At 40.1% G+C, this 20,713-nt stretch overlaps 1 protein-coding gene and 1 pseudogene across 2 annotated transcripts; both read left to right on the top strand.

The window, feature by feature from the left end:
* Positions 1 to 8,375: 8,375 nt before the first annotated feature.
* LOC147004939 (large ribosomal subunit protein eL13 pseudogene) lies at positions 8,376 to 9,031 on the top strand (annotated as a pseudogene).
* Positions 9,032 to 10,583: 1,552 nt separating this feature from the next.
* Positions 10,584 to 16,816, top strand: LOC147004938 (disks large homolog 5-like). 2 transcript variants are annotated; one of them, XM_085836113.1, is made up of 6 exons: positions 10,584 to 10,613; positions 12,443 to 12,563; positions 13,581 to 13,740; positions 14,977 to 15,126; positions 15,755 to 15,935; positions 16,646 to 16,816. In XM_085836113.1, the coding sequence occupies exons 1-6, from the start codon at positions 10,584 to 10,586 to the stop codon at positions 16,805 to 16,807; spliced, it is 804 nt and encodes a 267-aa protein (XP_085692239.1). In that variant the 3' UTR covers positions 16,808 to 16,816. The 2 variants fall into 2 exon arrangements, with proteins under 2 accessions (XP_085692239.1, XP_085692238.1); XM_085836112.1 differs by lacking the exon at positions 10,584 to 10,613 and having other exon boundaries at positions 12,431 to 12,563.
* Positions 16,817 to 20,713: the final 3,897 nt, after the last annotated feature.

Here is a 20,713-nt window from a genome sequence, read left to right as displayed (position 1 = left end):
AGAGCAGAAAAAATAATTGGCTTAGCATAAAATGATACTTTTATTGTCCTATGAATACTATAGGAGGGCACTAGAGTGCATTAAAATATCCACCTAATAACACACAATGTTTTCTATCAATAAGAAAGTTGCAGATCTTGAAAGAGTGAGATTAATATGAACTGTGTTATTGAGTAAGATACTCCTTCATCTTATTCAGAAGTATAACATACATGGGTAATAATATAGCATGAATAGACTCTTTTGTCACAAAAAAAGAGACTTTGGAACCTAGAATATTTGTTATAATGTATGAAGTCTTCAGTGGCATGAATAAATACAGGAATGACTGAGATATTGAAAAAGTAAATGCCTCAAAGTTAACCTTTTCAGAATTATTGATAAAATTGTCATGTCCTTGCCTAACTGCATTTAAAATTATTAACATGTATTTATTTATCCTTCACACTCTGCATTTTTATATTTTCTTTGGGTTCACCAAGGAAGTGAAAGATCTGTATAATAAAAACTTCTAGTCTCTGAAGAAAGAAATTATAGAAGATCTCAGAAGATGGAAAGATCTCCCATGCTCATGGATTGGCAGGATCAACATTGTAAAAATGGCTATCTTGCCAAAAGCAATCTACAGATTCAATGCAATCCCCATCAAAATTCCAACTCAATTCTTCAACGAATTAGAAAGTGCAATCTGCAAATTCATCTGGAATAACAAAAAAACCTAGGATAGCAAAAACTCTTCTCAAGGATAAAAGAACCTCTGGTGGAATCACATGCCGGACCTAAAGCTTTACACATTTCTTCCAGCAAGGCCAAATCTATGTCAGCATGGCCTCACCTCTTAATAGGGATACTCTCTGAGACTGGCACATTGAAACAACCACACCCAGTGTTTCAGTTAGGCTTTTACTGCTGTGAACAGACACCATGACCAAGGCAAATCTTATAAATGACAATGTGTAATTGGGGCTACTTACAGCTCCAGAGGTTCAGTCAAGTATCATCAAGGCTGCAACATATCACCATCCAGGCAGGCATGGTATAGGAGGAGCTGGGAATTCTGCATCTTAATCTGAAGGCTGCTAGCAGAATCAGAGCCTCCAGGGTCCTAGAGGTAGGATATCACAGCCTGCACCCAGAGTGATACACCTATTCCAACAAGGCCACAAGTCCAAACAGCACCACTCTCTCTCCGTACAAAACAGAAATTAGACATCATTAATCAGCACATTCATAATTCTGTACATATTAATATTAATTATACTCAATGTAATTATCTTTTATAAAACATTCAAGTTGATATCACAAATTTTTAGGTTAGATTGTTAAAAGTACAACAAAATTATCTTTAAAGGGTAGCTATGGAGTCATTAAATCAATGCTATATTTTAATTACTGTAAATTTCCACATATATAATTGTGATTAAATCAATTACCTTTTCCTCTACTCCAGTTCTTCCCCTATTTTATTTTCATTTTTTTCCTCTTTCCCTCCTTGTGCTCCATCAAAACAAATGAAAGATCAAGGAAAACACACTGTCTGTATGTGCACAGGTTGAAGACCCGCTGCTGTGAGTATGGATAGTCTCTTAGGGGTTACACTCTTATTAAAGTTAATCACTGAGTCCTAGAAAATATCAGTTGTCAATAACTTCTCAGTCAATGGTCAAATTTCATGATCCCTCCATGCTGAGATTTGGACTAGTTTGCTTTTTTGAAGATAAACGTTGTTTTTGTTTTCCCAGAAAGCAGACAGGAAAGTAGTTTCTTCTATAGATACTGCAAACAGATTACTTCAGGAAACCAGGAACTATGTTTGGTAAGGACTTATAAAACTGTTCTTAGCAAAGAGAGGTAGTATACAAAGTTCTTGCAATAAGAATATACTTGGCACTCTATACAATAGCAACATGTCAAATAAATGGATATGCGTCTGCCAAAGAAACTATGTGAACGAAGTCAGTGATAGAGCATTGACTGTTGCTTACAAATGAGGGAAATGTTTCCCTATCAACAAGATAGAAAATTTGCAACAGGAATGCAATATATGAAGTAGAGCAGAAAAAATAATTGGCTTAGCATAAAATGATACTTTTATAGTCCTATGAATACTATAGGAGGGCACTAGAGTGCATTAAAATATCCACCTAATAACACACAATGTTTTCTATCAATAAGAGAGTTGCAGATCTTGAAAGAGTGAGATTAATATGAACTGTGTTATTGAGTAAGATACTACTTCATCTTATTCAGAAGTATACCATACATGGGTAATAATATAGCATGAATAGACTGTTTTGTCACAAAAAAAGGGACTTTGGAACCTAGAATATTTGTTATAATGTATGAAGTCTTCAGTGGCATGAATAAATACAGGAATGACTGAGATATTGAAAAAGTAAATGCCTCAGAGTCAGCCTTTTCATAATTATTGATAAAATTGTCATATCCTTGCCTAACTGCACTTAAAATTATTTACGTGTATTTATTTATCCTTCACACTCTGGAATTTTATATTTTCTTTGGGTTCATTTTGTTTTTCAGAGTGAAAGTCTATAACATACTTTTGTCAAAATTAATCTTCATAGGTTTGAAAATTACTTCACTTAAGTAAATTTTGTCTATCTCTCTATATGCAGTGAGCACTTTTATTCAAAATTATTCTGAAGAACTCCATTGTAGGGACTTCACAACCATATCATAACATGAGTTTTATGTAAGGTTTCCTTTTCTTTTCATGGGCTTGTAGATCACAATGGTATATTCCTTGAAATAATTTTAAAAAACAATCAAAGTTTAAGTCCACCCACAGAAACATAACAGACCTTCTTAGTTAAGCAAAAGAATATAAGCAACAGAAAACAAATTGGACTTGGCAATATCAGAGCCCAGTTCATCTACCAGAGCAATCCATGGATACCCCAATACACCGATGAAGCAAGATTCTGATCTAAATTGTGATTCCATGAAGATGATAGAGTATTTAAGAAGGACATAAATAACTCCCTTAAGAAATATAGGAGAACACAGGTAAACAAGTAGAAGCCACTAAAGAGGAAACATAAATCCCTTTAAAAAATACAGCAAAATTAGTCAAACAGGTGAAGGAATTGAACAAAACCATTCAGGATCTCAAAATGTAAGGAGAAACATTAATGAAATCAAAAAGTGTGACAGCCCTAGAGATGGTAAACCGGGAAAAGAACAGATGCAAACATTACCAAGAAAATACAAGTGATAGAAGACAGAATATCAGCTGTAAAGATGACATAAAAGGTATTGACAAAACAGTCAAGGAAAATACCAAGAACAAAAAACTCTTAACTCGAAACATTCAAGAAATCCAGGATACAATGAAAAGAATGAACCTAAGAATAATAGGTATTGAAGTAAGTGAAGATTTCGAACTCAAAGAGCCAGCAAACATCTTCAATAAAGTTATAGAAGAAAGCTTCCTTAAACTAAAGAAAGAGAAGTCCATAAATACACAAGAAGCCTACGTAACACCAAACAGATGGGTGAAAAATAAAATTCTCCCAACACATAATAATTAAAACACCAAAACACAGGAAAAAGAAAGAATATTGAAAGCAGTAAGTGAAAAAGTCAAGAGACAGACCTAAGAGAATTTCATAAAACTTCTCAGCAGAGACTCCAAAAGCCAGAAGATCCTGAGAAGATCTCATACAGACCTTAGGAGAATAAAAATGAAAGCCAAGAATACTATGCCCAACAAAACTCTCAGTTAACATCGTTGGAATATTTGAAGTATTCCAAAATAAACAAACTAAGAAACCACAAAACAAACAAACAAACAAACAAACCAAATAACCAAAACAAACAAAAAAAATTTAAACAGTATCTTTCCACTAATCCACTACTCCAGAGGACAATTGAAGGAAAAGTCCAGCATAAGAAGAAATAGTACACCCAAGAAAAACCAAGAAATTAATCTTTTCCAAGAAACCCAAACAACAAAAATAACACAATCATAATTTCACCTGTAACAACAAAAATAACAGGAAGCAGCAATCATTGGTACCTAATATCCCTTAAGTCAATGGACTCAATTCTCCAAAATAAAGAAATAGGCAAACAGATAGGATATGCAAAGAGGAACCCAGCATTTTACATCATACAGGAAACGCACCTCAGCGTCAAAGACAGTGACTACCTCAAAGTAGAAAGCTGGGAAACATTTATTCCAAGCAAATGGTCCCAAGGAACAAGCTGGAGTAGCCATTCTAATAGCCGATAAAATAGATTTTCAACAAAAATTTATCAAGAAGATAGGGAAGGAAACTATACACTCATCAAATGGAAAGTCTACTAAGATGAACTCTCAATTTTGAACATCTATACAGCAAATGCAAAGGTACCCACATCTGTAAAAAAAAAAAAAAAAAAAAAAAAAAAAAAGTCCATCCTGAAGCTCAAAGCACACATTCAACCTCACAGAATAATAGGAGGAGATTTCAACACACACTCACCAATGCAGAGATCAGGGATAGAGAAAATAAACAGAGACATGGTGAAACGAAAAGAAATGAATAACCAAATGGATTTACCAGATATCTATAGAAAATTTCACCCTAAATGTAGTTAGACACAAAGCAAACCTCCACAAATAGAAGGACATTGAATTTATACATTGTATTCTATTGGACCATGATGGACAAAGGCTAGTCTTCAGAAACAAACAAACAAACAAAAAAACATACACATGGAAGCTGAACACCTACCTACTCAGTGATAACTCAGTCAGGGAAGAAATAAAGAAATTGAAGACATTTTAGAATTTAATAAAAATGAAGGTACCAAATATCCAAATTTATGGGGCACAATGAAAGCAGTGTTAAGAGCAAAACTCATAGTCCTGAGTGCCTACATAACGGAATTGGAAAAATAATATACTTGCAGTTCAATAGCTCATCTCAAAGTTCTAGAACAAAAAGGAGAAAATACACCCAAGAGGAGTAAATGGCAGGAAATTATCAAACTCAGGGAAATCAAACAAATATAAACAAAGAGAACTCTACACAGCATCAACAAAGTTAGCAGTTGGTTCATTGAGAAAATCAACAAGATCAATAAAACCTTAGCCAGACTAACCAGAGGGCACAGATACAATATCCAAATAAACAAAATCAGGAATGAACAAGTATAAATAACAACATAAACTGAGGAAAATAAAAAAGAAATACTCATATCCCATACCAAAGGATATATTCAACAAAACGGGAAAATCTGGATGTAATGTATGATTTTTCTAGACAGATATTAGGTACTAAAGCCAAACTAGGATGAGATAAACCATCTAAACAACCCCATAACAGCCAAGGAAATAGAAGAATTCATTAGAAGTCTCCCAACCAAAAATGTCTAGGACCAGATGGTTTCAGACATTCAAAGAAGATCTAACACTAATACATCTCAAGCCCTATCATAACTCAGAAACGGAAGGAAAAACCGCTCAATTCTTTCTCTGAAGCTACAGTTATACTGATACCTAAACCATAAAAAGACCCAACAGAGAAAGAGAATTTCAGACCAATTTCCCTTATGAATATCGATGCAAATATACTCAATAAAATTCTTGGAAGACAAATCCAGGAACACATCAAAACTATCAATCTTGGTGATTAAGTAGGCCTCATCCAGGAATGTTGGGATTGTTCAATATATGGAAATCCATCAATGTAATCTACTACATAAACAAACATATAAACAAACTCAAAGAAAAAAAGCATATGATTATCTCATTACATTCTGAAAAAGCACTTGACAAAATACAACAACCATTTGTGTTAAAAGTCATAGAGAGATCAGGAATTCACGCTTCAGCCCTATATATAAGAAAAGCAACATACAGCAAACTGATAGCCAACATAAAACTACATGGAGAATAACTCAAAGCAATCCCATTAGAATCAGCAACAAGACAAAACCCTACCTATTCAATATATAGTGCTCCAAGTTCTAGTTAGAGAACTGAGACAACAAAAGGAGATCAAAGGGGTAATAATTTTAATAATTAAAAATATTACAATTTGCAGATGATAGATAGTTTAAATAAGTGACCCCAAAAATTCAACAAGAGAGATCCTACAACTGATAAACACAAAAGTGGCTGTACACAAAATTAACTTTGAGAAATCAGTAGCATTTCTCTACTCACTGTGTAAATGGGCTGAGAATGATAGTAGGGAAACAAAACCCATCACAATTGTCACAAATAATATAAAAAATCTTGCTCTGATTTTAACCAAACAAGTGAAAGATCTGTATGACAAGAACTCTAAATCCCTGAAGCAAGAAATCAAAGCAGAACTCAGAAGACTGAAAAAAATCTACCAAGCTAAGGCGTTAGCATGATTAACATAGTAAAAATGGTTATCTCACTGAAAGACATCTACAGATTCAATGCAATTCCCATTAAAATTCCAAATCATTTCTTCATAGAGTTAGGAACAGCAATTTGCAAATTCATTTGGAATAGCAAATAACCCAAGATAGCAAAGAATGTTCTTAACAATATATGAACTTCTGTGGGATTCACACCATACCTGACCTTAAGCAGTATTACAGAGCAATAGTAATAAAAACTGTATGATGTTGGTACAGAGACAGGCAGGTAGAGAATTCGAAAAAAAAAAAAACAAAAAAAAACAAAACGATGACTTAGAGATAAGGCCATACTACTATCATCACTTGATCTTTGACAAAGGAGCTAATTCACCCAGTGGAAAATAGAACTCATGTTCATATGGTGCTGGTTCAATGGGCAGTTGGCATGTAGAAGAATGCAAATTGATCCATTCTTATCTCCTTGTACAAAGGTCAAGTCCAAGTGGATCAAGTATGTCCCCATAAAACCACATATGCTGAATCGAACAGAAGACAAAGTGTGGAAGACCCTCAAATCCTTGAGCACAGGGTAAACTTCCTCAATGGAAAATCAATGGCTTATGTTTTAAGATCAACTATCAACAAATGGGACCTCATAAAATTAAAAAGCTTCTGGAAGGCAAAGGACACTGTCAATAGACAAAATGGGAACCCACAGATTGCCAAAAATCTTTACCAAATCAATATCTTATAGAAGCTGTATATCTAAAATAAAGAAGAACTCAAGAAGTTAGACTCCAGAGAACTAATAAAACAAGTAAAAAGAGGAGTAAGCCTGGCTTGGTGGTTCATGCCTTTAATCCCAGTACTTGGGGGGCAGAGGCAGGTGGATTTCTGAGTTCGAGGCCAACCTGGTCTAAAAGTGAGTTCCAGGAAAGCCAGGGCTATACAGAGAAGCATGTCTCAAAAAAAAAAAAAGAAACAAACAAACAAACCAAAAAAAAAAAGAAAAAGAAAGCCAAACAAACAAACCAAAAAGTGTAGTAAAGAGCCAAACAGAGACTCTTCAATGGCTGAATCTTGAACGACTGAGAAACATTTAAAGAAATGTTCAACATCCTTAATCATTAGGGAAATACTAATCAAAACAATCTTGGGATTCAACCTCACACCAATCAGATTGCCTAAGATCAAATATGAAGGTGACAGCAGATCTTGGCCAGGCCCTGGAGAAAGAGAAACACTCCTCCATTGCTGGTGGGACAGCAAGCTGGTAAAACCACTTTGGAAATCAATCTGGTGGTTCCTGAGAAAATTGGAAATGGTTTTACCTTAAGACCCAGCTATACCTCTGCTGGGCATATATCCAAAAAGCATTCTCACACATAACAACGACAAATGTTTATAGCAGACTTATTTATAATTGACAGAAGCTGACAACAACCCAAATGTCCCTCAACAGAAGAATGGATACAGAAATTTTGGTATATTTTCAAAATGGAGTACTACTCAGTTATTAAAAACAATGACTTCATACAATTTGCAGGCAATTGGAAGGAAACTAAAAAATATTATCCTGAGTATGGTAACCCAGCCACAAAATAACAGACATGTTTTTATTTACTGATGAGTGGATATTAACCTAAAAATTCACAATGCCCATGATACAACCCACAGATCCTATGGTGCTTAGAAGGAAGATCACGGTATGGATGCTCCATCCTTCATTAAGGGGAGAAAAGAATGATCATGGTCAACAACCCCATAACCACTAAGGAAATAGAAGCTGTCATTAGAAGTCTCCCAACCTCCCAGCACTCATGAAGCAGCTAACAAATGTCAACAACTCCAGTGCTGGAGGATCTGATGCCTTCTTCTGTCTTTGCATACATGTGGTACACAGAAAAAAAAAAAAAAAACACCTACAGACACAGAATAAGAATAAATAAAAATTTCTAAGTTAAAAAAAAAGTCGTGACTCCCTACAAGCCCAGGGTGCGTTGGGGTGCCCGGTTCTTTCTGCTCGGCCGTTCTACTGTATAGGAGGCAGCCATGGCGCCCAGCCAGAATGGCATGATCCTGAAGCCCCACTTCCACAAGGATTGGCAGCAGCGAGTGGACACTTGGTTCAACCAGCTGGCGCACAAGATCCGCAGGCGCAAGGCCCAGCAGGCGAAAGCTCATTGCATTGCCCCTCGCCCCGTGTCCCGCCCATCAGGCCCATCGTGAGGTGCCCTACAGTGAGATACCACACCAAGGTCCAGGCTGGCAGGGGCTTCAGCCTGGAGGAGCTCAGGGTGGCTGGCATCCACAAGAAAATGGCTCGCACCATCGGCATCTCTGTGGACCCGAGGAGGTGAAACAAGTCCATGGTGTCACTGCAGGCCAATGTGCAGTGCCTGAAGGACTACTGCTCCAAGCTCATCCTGTTCCCCAGGAAGCCTTCTGCTCCGAAGAAAGGAGACAGTTCTGCTGAAGAACGTAAGCTGGCCACCCAGCTGACAGGACCCGTGATGCCCATCCGGAATGTGTACAGAAAGGAAAAGGCCAGAGTTATCACAGAAGAAGAGAAGAACTTTAAGGTTTTGCCAGTCTCCGAATGGCCCGTGCTAATGCCCAACTCTTTGGCATCCGAGCAAAAAGGGCGAAGGAATCTGCAGAGCAAGACCTTGAAAAGAAAGAATGATGCGCAGTTGGAGAGTTGCAATAAATTTTCCATAAAGCAAAAAAAAAAAGTCTCTCAACCAAAAATATACTCCAGGGAACTAAATAACCTTATTATAAATTGGTGTACAGAGCCAAACAGAGACTCCAATGGACAAATATCAAATGCCTGATAAATACTTATAGAAATGTTAAACATCCTTAGTCATTAGGGAAATACAAAGCAAAACAATCTTGATATTACACCTCATACAAATCAGAATGGCTAAAATCAAAACTGAAGGTGACAGCAGATGTAAGACAGGCTGTGGAGAAAGAGAAACACTCCTCTATTGCTGGTGGGACAATCTGGGGGTTCCTGAGAAAATTGCAAATAGTTTTACCAAAACCCAGCTATACCTCTACTGTGAATATTTCAAAAATATCCCAACACATAACAAGGACACATGTTCCCCTATGTTTATACCAGACTAATTTATGATAGCCAGAAGCTGGAATCAACCCAGATGTCTCTCAACCAAGAATGGATACAGAAAATGTGGTATATTTACAGAATAGAGTACTACTCAGCGATGAAGAACAATGACTTCATACAATTCACAGGCAATTGGAAGGAAACTAGAAACTGTCATCCTGAGTAAGGTAACCCAGACCCAAAAGAACAGCCATGTATGTACCCACTGATAAGTGGATGCTAACCAAAAAGCTCACACTGCCCATGATACAACCCACAGAGCATATGGTTCTTAGAAGGAAGACCAGTATATGTATGCTTCAGTCCTGCATTAAGGGGAGAACAGATGATCATGGTAGGTGGAGGTATAGTGGGAAACTGCAAGGGAAAGTGTAGGGGGAGGAAATAAGGGGGGCAGCATTTGTAAGTGTTGGGAGAGAGGTACTGATGGTCAGAAAGTCAGACAAAAATATGTAGGGGTTGGGGCTGAGGAACAGAGGATAGCCTCTTGAGGGTCCCAGATATCAGGGAAACATGAGCCTTCCAAGACCCAAAGGAGATGACTTTAGACGAAATGCTCAGAGAAGGGGAGGATAAAACCTGTAGGGACCACCTCCAGTGGATAGGTGTTCTTCTGCCCACCCCACCCCACACCTACTCCACCCATTGCCCTCTGTCAAGCGTTGGTTACACCTACCCCTCTCAAAGTTTATAACCAAGAAATGTTCCTGAGCAAAGGATGAACAGGGACAAGAAATGGAGAAGAGACTGAAGGCAGGGACATCCAGGGACTGCCCTACCTGGGAATCCATCCTGTCTGCAGTAACAAAACTAGACACTGTTCCTGTGGTCAAGAGGCACTTGGGGACAGGAATCTCTAGTGACAGTTCTTTTGGAGGTCTGGACAGCAACTGACAGTTGGAACCAACCATTAGACTGAGCTCATGGAACTCCTTCGGGGATCTTGGGGAAAAGCTGGAAGTGCAGAGAGAGATTCCAAATCTATTGGAAGAACAACATCTGCTGGAAGGACCATCCACCCAGTGCTACCAGAGACTAGACCACAAACCCAGGAGTGTATAAGGAGGGATCTATAGCTTCAGATACATTGTCACAGAGGATGGCCTTGTTGAAAGCAATGGGAGGGGAGGTCCCTGGTCCTGGAGAGTTTTGATGCACTAGTGTAGAGGGTTGTTAAAGCAGTAGGGAAAGAAAGGGTGAGTGGGTTGAGGAGCACCCTCATCCAGGCAAAGGGAAGGAGGAGAGGGCAGATATGGTTTCAAGGTTTGTTGGAGGGGTAACCAGGAAGAGGTATATCATGTGAGATGTAATCAAATGGAATAATTAATAAATAAATTTAAAACAGACACACACACACACACACACACACACACGCACACATATATGCCAGGCATTTCATTTTACAAATGCAGACTCAGGAGCCAGCTCAGAGAGTCAGGAAAAGCACCCAGCTGACCTTCCTACTCTGCTGACCTCTTAGAAGGAACACATTCTTTATCCCTCTCCCCACTGTCTTAAATGTCCTTGAACTTAAAGACCTTCCTTTGGTTTAGTTATTTTCATTCCCTTTCAACTGGTTAATTTTTCTGCCTCTTGACCTGGAGTTGATTTTATTTTGTCTTGCAATAAAGGTGTGTGCTACACCTGAGACAGACAAGAAAGTACAGCATTGAGAAAGCTCTTGGGTTAAAAGCCTGTGCTAGATATGAGCTACACCATAAAAAGGGTTTTGTTTGTTTTTGTTTTTGTTTTTTTGTTTTTGGGTTTTTTCTTTTTCACAAAATAGCACAATCTTGGGGTTTACATTGAGATCAAATATCCTGCAACAGAAGTCAGTAATGTTCCCTCCCTTATATTATCATGTTCTCTGACAGTGCTCTGGTTGTTTCTAAGCATGTCTGAGTGCATCATCATGGGCATACGAGGATCCCAAATACATCAGAACTGGACTTTTGAACCTGTTGCACATGGCCAACAGGGACCTAAAAAGCACCAAGGAGACAACTAATCCTTATCACAAGGGATAAATCCCTCATTCTTCTGGTAACATAATTTACAGCAAGATGTCACCATTCCTGACCTCGGCTCATTGTCTTATGTGCTGCTGAAAGGAAGGGTTCCTGTCCAGGGTTCACCCAACAAACCACAGAAACACTGAACTCAGGTAAACAATGTTCCACAAAGCTCTATATAGGACCAATTCAATTCAGAGTCACTATGCACTGTTATATCTAAAATGGCCTGATCAGAACTGACCACTTCATATGCACTCCCTGTGGTTTTGTTTTGTTTTTATTTTGTTTTGTTTTTCTTTAAAAGTTAACAAAGATAGATGTCTGGAGCCATGGCTCAGCACCCAAGACCTCAACATATTCAAACTGATGTGATTTCTCAGTAGTTTTTAATGGCTCATTTGCTGATTGAGGAAATTTTAAGGTAGGATGAGACATTTCTGAGAGGGTTTTGGAAAGGAAACACACAGATTAACACATAGGAATTACTTAGGCAATGCCAATCAAGACTGGACAATCCCTGGCTTTGGAAGGAGGATGTGCTCAATGGCTGTGTCCCAGGAGAGTCCCCAGGAAAGGGTATCTGTTTGTGGAACATGTAAGATTAACAAATGTCATGCAGAACACAGCAGGATGTGATCTCCATGACCTTGCTCTGAGTCAATTTATTTTTCTATGTCAGTGATTGGCAAGCATATTACAGCAACAATCTGAAATAAGGGCTGGACAGAGAACAAAATGTCTGTAGCTATACTGGCAGGTTACACCTCAGCTTCCTGTCAGTACAGGCAGAACATTAGCAGGGAGTCAATGGTTGTAGCCTATGACATCAGCAATCCCTGAAGTTCTTGTCATGTCCTGTGATGTCACCAGTGTTGTAGCAACAAACTCACTTAGGATTCTCACTCAGTGTCGAACCACAAGGTTGGTCGACATGTTTTCTCAGCTCCGCAATCTTTTTGGAAGAGCCAGTGTGAATGGGAGAGAGGCCAGAGAGAGGAGGACAGATGCTGGCCTTCCATCAGAGAGTAATGAAGGAAGAAGAAGGTGGACTTGGAGAATGTGGAGTAAGTCCTGGGAAGTGGATATTGAGCTCTCTGGAAGGGGTGGCCTGAGATGGCCTTTCTAGTAATGTGGATCAGAAACTGGAGTCTCTGGGTAGTAAAAGAAATTCAATAATTATCAAAGTTCTTGAACATCAAGATTTCAGAACATTTCTTTCTCCATCCTCTAAGCATGAGTTGGCAAGGCCAAAACTCTTATGCTAAGAACTCCAAGTACTTACATTCTCTGAGTATTGTGGGTATTACATGGGGACACAAAGAGACCATCAGAAGTCACAGAGTGTCTAACCTATGCCCTTTTAGGGAAGGGCATGACTGTATTTCACTCCTAGGGTTCTTTAGCTTCAGTGGCTATTTGGGAGTAGAATGATGGAGAGAATTGTGCTCCAGGCCATGACCTCATGTTCTCAGAAAGACTCTAACCTCTTGTCCATGGCAGTTCCCACTTTATCTTTCTTTATCACCAGTTTAGTGGCAGGTATTTCTATACTGTAACCACAGACCTGTCAGAGTAGATACACCCAGACAGAGATGGAATCCTCTTGCTACTTCTTGGGTGTTTGGTGTTTCAGTAGGGGGAATTGATAGTATTTTGACCATGTTCTCACACTGCATGACTTTTCAAGCCCACATACTAGGCCTAGCATAACTGGGTACGAGATCTAAGGATCTCCAAGCACTAAAGTACTTGAGAATAGTGATTTTACCATCTGACTTGTGAAACCATGGGAATGATGGCTCTGAAGCCAAATTGCACTCTCTTCAGTTGATAATCATCCTGAGTAAGCCATCTCTCTGGTAATAATAAGCATGTTTGGGGAGACAGAGGAAACACCTGGCTGTTTACATCTCCTTGTCTCTCTAGAGTACTGGTAGAACTGAGACCCAAAGTGGTGGCATCTCAAGCCCAGACCAAACTCCTTCAAGTGTCAGTAGTTTCCAGGCAGGTTTTCTTTCTTGATGATCTACCAACACTCTGCATTCTCACTTGAAATTATTCTTGTGTTCTTCTACCTACAGGGGCTCCCAGAAAGATATCACTCACTGTGCCTGACTTAAGCGAGAAAGAGTTCAAAATGGAAATGGAGAGGCTGACCACAGAGCTGCACCTCATTACCCAGAAGAGAAATGAGCAGAGAGATCGCCTGATCACTTTCACAGAGAGATCCATGAAAAAGAGGTACTCATTGCTTCAAACCCTGTGGTGTCAGTATGGGGTCTTCAATGTCAGCCTCATCTTATCCTTTGAAGGAGGTGGGACCTATAAAGATGTAACACCAGATCTTCCCTATTCCCAGCCTCATATCCATGAATACTTCATGGTGGAGAGGCAGAAACTGAAGCTTGGTCAGGAGGGAGATGAGAAATGGACTCTTCTTCTGCATCCTCCAGTAGAAAAGAAATACTTGTATTCTGAGTGAAGAATTCAGGGATAGAGGCAGTGGAGAGTGATTTCCTAGCATGCACTTGGAAAGCACTTGACAGGATATGGCTTTGTGAGGTCCTAGGTAATATGAGTTTATGGTGAGTGTTTATACTTGCCTGACAGGTGACTGAGTGCTTGGAAGCTCCTCGTATTATCTAGAGGGGCCTGGTCCCACATTCTACTTCTCAGTGCATGTATAGGAGGCCTGGGGCTCATTCCTGTTCCTCTTTGTTGCCTTATGCTGCGAGATAGTAATGTTGTATACATTTCTTTGGCATCTCATTGTGCTCTCTGTTTCTGTCTCTGTCTCTCATTCTCTGACTGTTTCCTTTTCTCCTCTTTGTGTGTGTGTGTTTTCAAGTCTGTGAGTCTGTGTGTTCACATGTCCTACATGTGGATGAGTTTTGTATGTTTAATTTTTCCTCCAAACTTGGGAACTTATAGGGTCTGTGTTTTGGATTGAGGATTTATCATCATAACAATGTCAAGCTGATGTTAGTGCTGAAGTCTCAGAGCCCCCCACTTTATTCAACACTGCTCTTTGCCTATGTGGTCACAATTGTCCATACCCTTGTATCCCTTGGGCATATTATAAAGCTGTGCAGATAGCATGATCCTGATGTCTCCAGGATTATGTGTCATGTCTGTTTCTCTAATATAAGTTATTTAGGATTTACCACCCCAGTTGGGAAAACAGGAAAAATGTAATCACAGGTCTCTGGTGGGCAAAGATCTGTGTCCTAGGCTCTTGAGAACAGAGCTGGTTAGACTGAAATATTTAACCCTACTGATTGAACACATGGAGCCAGGGAACCCTTCATGTTCATGCTTAGCTTCTGCTGTCCTGCACCAGGATAACAAATTTTCAAAGCTGAAGATCATCCCAGTATATAGAATCCAGAATGTGCTTTCCATGCCTGGGGTAGTCCAGCACTCAGCCTGAGAAATGTGTTCCTAAATGCCCATGTTCATGGAGTTCTGACTTCCTATGACCAGGCCCTTGGAGAAGATAAATCCATTTTATGAACAACTCTCATTAAAGAAGAGGCAGATCATGTCCTCTGTGAACAACATAGAGTTGGAGATAATTGAGGCCCAAGAGATCATCCAGGAGCTCAGGAAGGAGATAAACTTCTATTTGTAAGTACCAGTTAGCAAGCCAATCAACAGTGGAAAGGCAATTTCTGCCTTCCTTGGTTTCTGGACTGGAGAGTCTGCAATTCTGGTTCTACCCCTTCTGCTTTTAGCCATCAGTGTGTTGTGGGATAATAGACTCAGTTTTCATAGATCTGTAAGAGACAGTTACCCCTCCCAGCATTGTCCAGGCATCCTTAGAAGCCTCTCAACAGAAGAGTGATTGTGCATGGTTATTATGTAGTAATGAGAGCCTGGTTCTCAGGCAGTGTTTTAGAGAGCTGAGTGTGACATAACACAAGGATAGAATGCCCTCCCATTGGGTCTGCTGATCTACTCTGATGGTATTTGCACCCTACTAATTGATATTGCCCTAGTGCATTGGGCAGTCATGGATAGATGGAGACCCCTCTTTCTTTTGGAGAGACATGGACCCTTATTAGTGTTAGGGCTGTGGCAAAAATTTCTTCTTCCCTGAAACGGCTGTTTACTGTTTGTGCAGCTGTCATGGATTTATTGAGTGGGATTGTATAAGGTCTTCATGGGAACCAGGGTCCTGGTGGGGATAATGGGCCTATACATAAGAATGAGAGGAGGAGGCTGCAGGATCTTACTATGCAATGGTTGTTTCCAGAAACCTACATAGCCGGCTCATGATGGAGAAGAATCGTATTAAGATGTCCGTGACACTGAAGCAGGAGAGCGAGGATGTACAGATTGATTGGGCTCTCATTGAGAAATATTTGGTTGACTTGAACCTGAATGGTAAAGACGAACAGGAACAGACCAGCAACCATGAGACCCAACAAGTTCAGGTAGGGACAAGCAGCTCAGTCAAGCCAATAATGTCTGACACCATTGGCCCCATTAGATTCATCTTTGCTTTCCCCTACCACCTTTCTAATCCACACTCCCACAGCTACCCACCTCATGGAATGTAGTTGTTCATTGCTCTTTTTATACACACATATTCTGGGAAGATAGCCTCTTGTCAGAAACTAAATCATTGGCAAGTGTATCTTGCTGCTCTGCTTTAATCTGAAGTCTAGAAAGGGTGACAGATGAATAACACGCCACATTTCTGCATGTGTTCATGATAAGTGGGATGGTATGCAGAGCTATGAGCAGCATCTAGGTCCTGGGACAGAGGTGATGCAAGGGTCATGTGACTTGAGGTGAGAAGAACCTTCCAGGGTTAAAATCGAATGCAAATATCAAATGAATGCTTCTCATGGTCATTAATCTAGGGGGCTGGTGGGCTTCTCCTTTCTTCTTGCAATCCAATGAGGTCTCTTCCTATTGCCCAATTCTTAGTTTGCAAGCATAGAAGTCTGAGTGACAGCTTGCCAGTTCATGTGTTTGTGAGTGTTGTTTGACATTTTGCCCTGCATGAATATAACAGCAATGGTTTCAGATAATAGATCAGTATTAACTGTCCTGTTGAGGTGGTAGGAGTCAGTAGTCTGACAGCTGATATTTAGGTCTCCATCAAGTCTGTGTCTTAAGACCTGCCTTCCTCTCCTAGGACTCAGAGACTCCAGCAAGAGCTGAAATGTTCACAGCCCAGGAAGAGAGCCTCCTGCAGAATGAGTTTCCACCTCAGGAGCCCCCTGCTGAACTCCATCCTGAACATCCATATTCTACCTTGGATGAATCTTATTACACTCAGTACATTTCCTCTGTGTGAATAGGAGGAAGCCAGTGAGCCAGCTAATTCAGGGTGTTATTCCCTTTCCTGCTCTGGCAACACCTCTTGAGAGACCAGTGAGGTGACTGCCCTGCCAACATCAGTCCAACAGGAGATACAGGCTGTAGGACTGTACTACTTTATATGCAGTGAACAGGTGCTGATGTACAATAATTTTCAGTTAACGTGTTTTGCTCTTTATTGTTTTATTCTTTATTTAGGTTTTGCTGAAGTTATATGTTTTTGTTTAGTTTTCATGGTTACATTTTTCTTTTATCTCTTCTTAGTAATTTTACTTTTAAAGCTTGTTTATTAAACATTGTATTTCTTATAAATAAAAATTGAATTACAACTCTTGACTCTTGAGACCATCTTCCTTATTCAGGTTTCCTCTCCCCTCCTGTAAACCTAGAACCAACAGGCAGAAATGGATCTCTGTAAGTGTTAGGCAGCCTGGGCTACAGAGTGAAGTCACTGTCACCAAGGGGTATACAAGAAGATGGTCTCTTGTGGATATATGTGGCTTACTCCTTGGAAACACACTTTATGGTGCAATCAGTTCCACACTGTATTCATGCTGCTATATATTCTACTACACCTAAAATATAGTACTCTTTCACACACATACTTGACTGACACTGTGGACCTGATATTGATTAATATACAGTCATTGCTCCTATGCTGCTGAGGAAATAAAAACATTCCCAAGGGAATAGAAATTAAATCAGGAAGGCCAGAGCCATGTGCCTCAGTTTTGCTTGCACTACAGCATCAGTGACAACCACACAATAGAGATAATGGCTTTCTAAGTCAGGCTTTGAAATATCATTTGGTAGATCATGTTGTTCTTGAACATACATTTGCTGTGGTTTTTTGTTTGTTTGGGTTTTTTTTTTGTTGTTTTTGTGCTGTTTAGAGATATAGTTATTTACGTGAATGGTTTTATTTCCTACTGTATGTCAGCAGCCCTTCCTGAGTGTAGTAAACTCAGAGGCCAGAAGAAGGAATGATAGACCCTGTTTAGCGACTGTTAGGCCACATGTGGGTGTTTTGAGAGAGCAGTAGATTCCCCACACCTTCTGCTGGTGCCCTTTGTCCTTCTAGTGCATGTGTTGTATCAGGTTGACTGGACCACCTCCAAGTAAGTGGAGAAATCTCAGGAGATGTGTAGGTGCAGGTGCTTGAGCTGTGCATGCTCATTCTCCTAGGCTGCCTGGCATTTATGCAGGGCTCTAGTGTTACCACTGCTATTTGTATGCTCAAGATCATACCCCAGCATCCCTGATTTTCAATTTTAGAGTAGATCTTTTACTGATAATCTAGGATGACCATGTAGATTAGGCATATCCTTAAAATTCAGAACTGAGTATGGCTTCCTGTAGGCTGTGATGAAACCCTCTTAGTAAGAACAAAAATATCTTAACATGAGCAATGTGGGGAGGAAGCTCGAAAGCAGCCACAGTGAATGGAGCCTGCAGCTGTGGCCACATGTTTCTGGTGGAGAGCATGCCCGTGCAAGGGGGAACCTAGGAGACACAGTTGTAGCTGACCTTTTCCCATAGCAGATCTGGGAGTATATTGAGAAAGGGCTTCTTCCAGATTACTGCTGTCCAATTAATGATATAGAAATAATTAATTGAGGCTGGAGATTAGTCAGAGCATTATAGTGTGGAGGAAATATTCACCAAATAGTATTGACACACAGAACATTTAAAATCTCAGCAGAGTATCAGGATAGAGGCTTTGGTTACTCTGTACTTTAGGTCTTCTGATTTTTATGAACTGACAGAGAAATTCATCAGCAGTGTGGAAACTAAAAGGGGGCCCTGGTGAAGAGAGAGAGGAAAGACCCAAAGCCCAACCAGAGTCCCACCTATGCTCTGGTCAGGTGGACATGGGAGGGCTGCCAGACTCTTTTCACTCAGCCCCGTGTTGGCATCCAAGCCTCTGACTCACTCTTCCTTGAGTAGAAAATGGAAAGCCCAACCTGGGAGCCCCAGGGCTACTCTCTAAAGCCCTGCGGTAATGGGAGAGAGGGATGAGGAAAGAGAGGTTCCCATTCTGGCGAGACTGAGCACAGCCCTGATGAACAGAGACAATCTGTGGTTTTAGAGCTTTATTATATCAAGGCAGGGGAAAGAGAGATGGGAGAGAGAGAGAAAGAGAGAGAGAGAAAGAGGAGGGGAGAGGGGAAAGGCTAGAGAGAGAGAGAGAGAGATGTAGAGAGGGAGAGGAGAGGAGAGGAGAGGAGAGGAGAGGAGAGGAGAGGAGAGGAGAGGAGAGGAGAGGAGAGGAGAGGAGAGGAGAGGAGAGGAGGAGAGGAGAAGACAAAGAGATAGGATGACAGTAGGAAGTAAGAGAGAGAGAGAGAGATGTGAGAGAGCAAGGTGGAGCCAAGCAGCCACACATATACTCATTTTTTAATGTTCCTAGGTAACTCTGGAGGAGTTTAGACTGAAGGTAAGAAGCTTGGGAAATTGCCTACTTTACTTCTAGCCATGCTACCCATGTGGGTGCTGTGGGGGGCAGTGACTTAGACAGGAGCCAGAGTACCAGAAGCAAAAGGGAATGCCTACCATGTCATGTAGGTGAATTATCACCCTTCTGGGGTTCAGACCACAGTTCAACTGGAGACCAGCCTGTCTGTGCCTAGCCCAATGCCTCACACAGCAGTACTCTAGAAATCAGGTGAGACTAGTGAGACAAAATTTAGACTACACTAGCATGTTACTATTGTATTTGTGGGGACTCCTTGAATAACTTAGAACCTGGAGGGGCTTGAGTCTTTCTAAGTCTACTCATATATGGTGAAGTGTTTGGTAAAACCTAATAGATGCATACATTAATCTGTTTTTTTTTTTGTTTTTTTTTTTACTTTCACATGTGACATGACTCAATTATCTATGTCAGCCTTTAACAGACTAAATGGTCCTTAATGTACAGTGTGGAGAGAGTCTCCTTATTTTCTCTCCCAGATAGCTAAAAATTCTCAGTCTTGAAAGCATTTTGTAAGCCATTCTCATGAACCAGTCATGAGATGGCCATATTGTTGGTTGAGTGTCTTCATCCAGCCTACCCTGTAATTGTTGCAGAAGATGAATTGGGTTCCAGCCCTGGGATGTAATTCAGTGGTAGAATATTTGTTAGCCTTCACAATGGAGTAGGTTCATCCCTAGTCTGTGGGCTACAGCACAAGAAAAATAATGAGCACTATTGCGTTCGAGGTGTAACCTACAATTAAAAGAAGATCTCCAGAGGGGCTGTCAAATCACTCTAACCTCCAGACTACCCACCCCCCAGCTTCCTCCAGAGATTCCATTTGTACTGTCTTTTTGTTCACATTATTCTATGTTGGCAAAGAATGTGCACAATGTCAATCAATGACACACACACACACACACATACAAACACAAATACAAACATCACAAAAACATACAGTTAAAACTCATGAAATGTTTTGGTTGAGATGATCAGCTGATGAGACACATCAACTGGTATTCATCCTTGGTACCAATCCTAGAAACATGAGTTCCTTCTTAGCAAACAAAATAGTAGAAGGAACATATCTCCCACAAATTCTTTCCATCTGTCTGTCACTCTGTCTCTCTGTCTCTTTCTCTCTCTCTCTGTGTGTGTGTGTGTGTGTGTACATTCAGGAACCCATTATAATTTTTCCAGTATGACTGGAAAGAACGAAGTGAAAAATAGAGTGGAGGTGTATACTCACTTTGGTTAATGTCTCATGGCACCTTGCAGGTAACACTGACAGAGTGGGATAATTCAATACACCCTTAAACCTGGTTATGCAGGGTTTTTAGTGAGGATGTCATGTGCATCACCCACCACAGAGAACAGCAAGAGCTTTGTTTATTACATGGTGTAGTTCCCAAGGTGAGGCAAACCCTC

This window comes from Mus caroli, unplaced genomic scaffold, assembly GCF_978045245.1.
Source record: "Mus caroli unplaced genomic scaffold, Mus_caroli_1 scaffold_4, whole genome shotgun sequence".
NCBI classification, from domain to species: Eukaryota; Metazoa; Chordata; class Mammalia; order Rodentia; family Muridae; genus Mus; species Mus caroli.
This window is presented reverse-complemented; position numbering and strand designations above follow the sequence as displayed.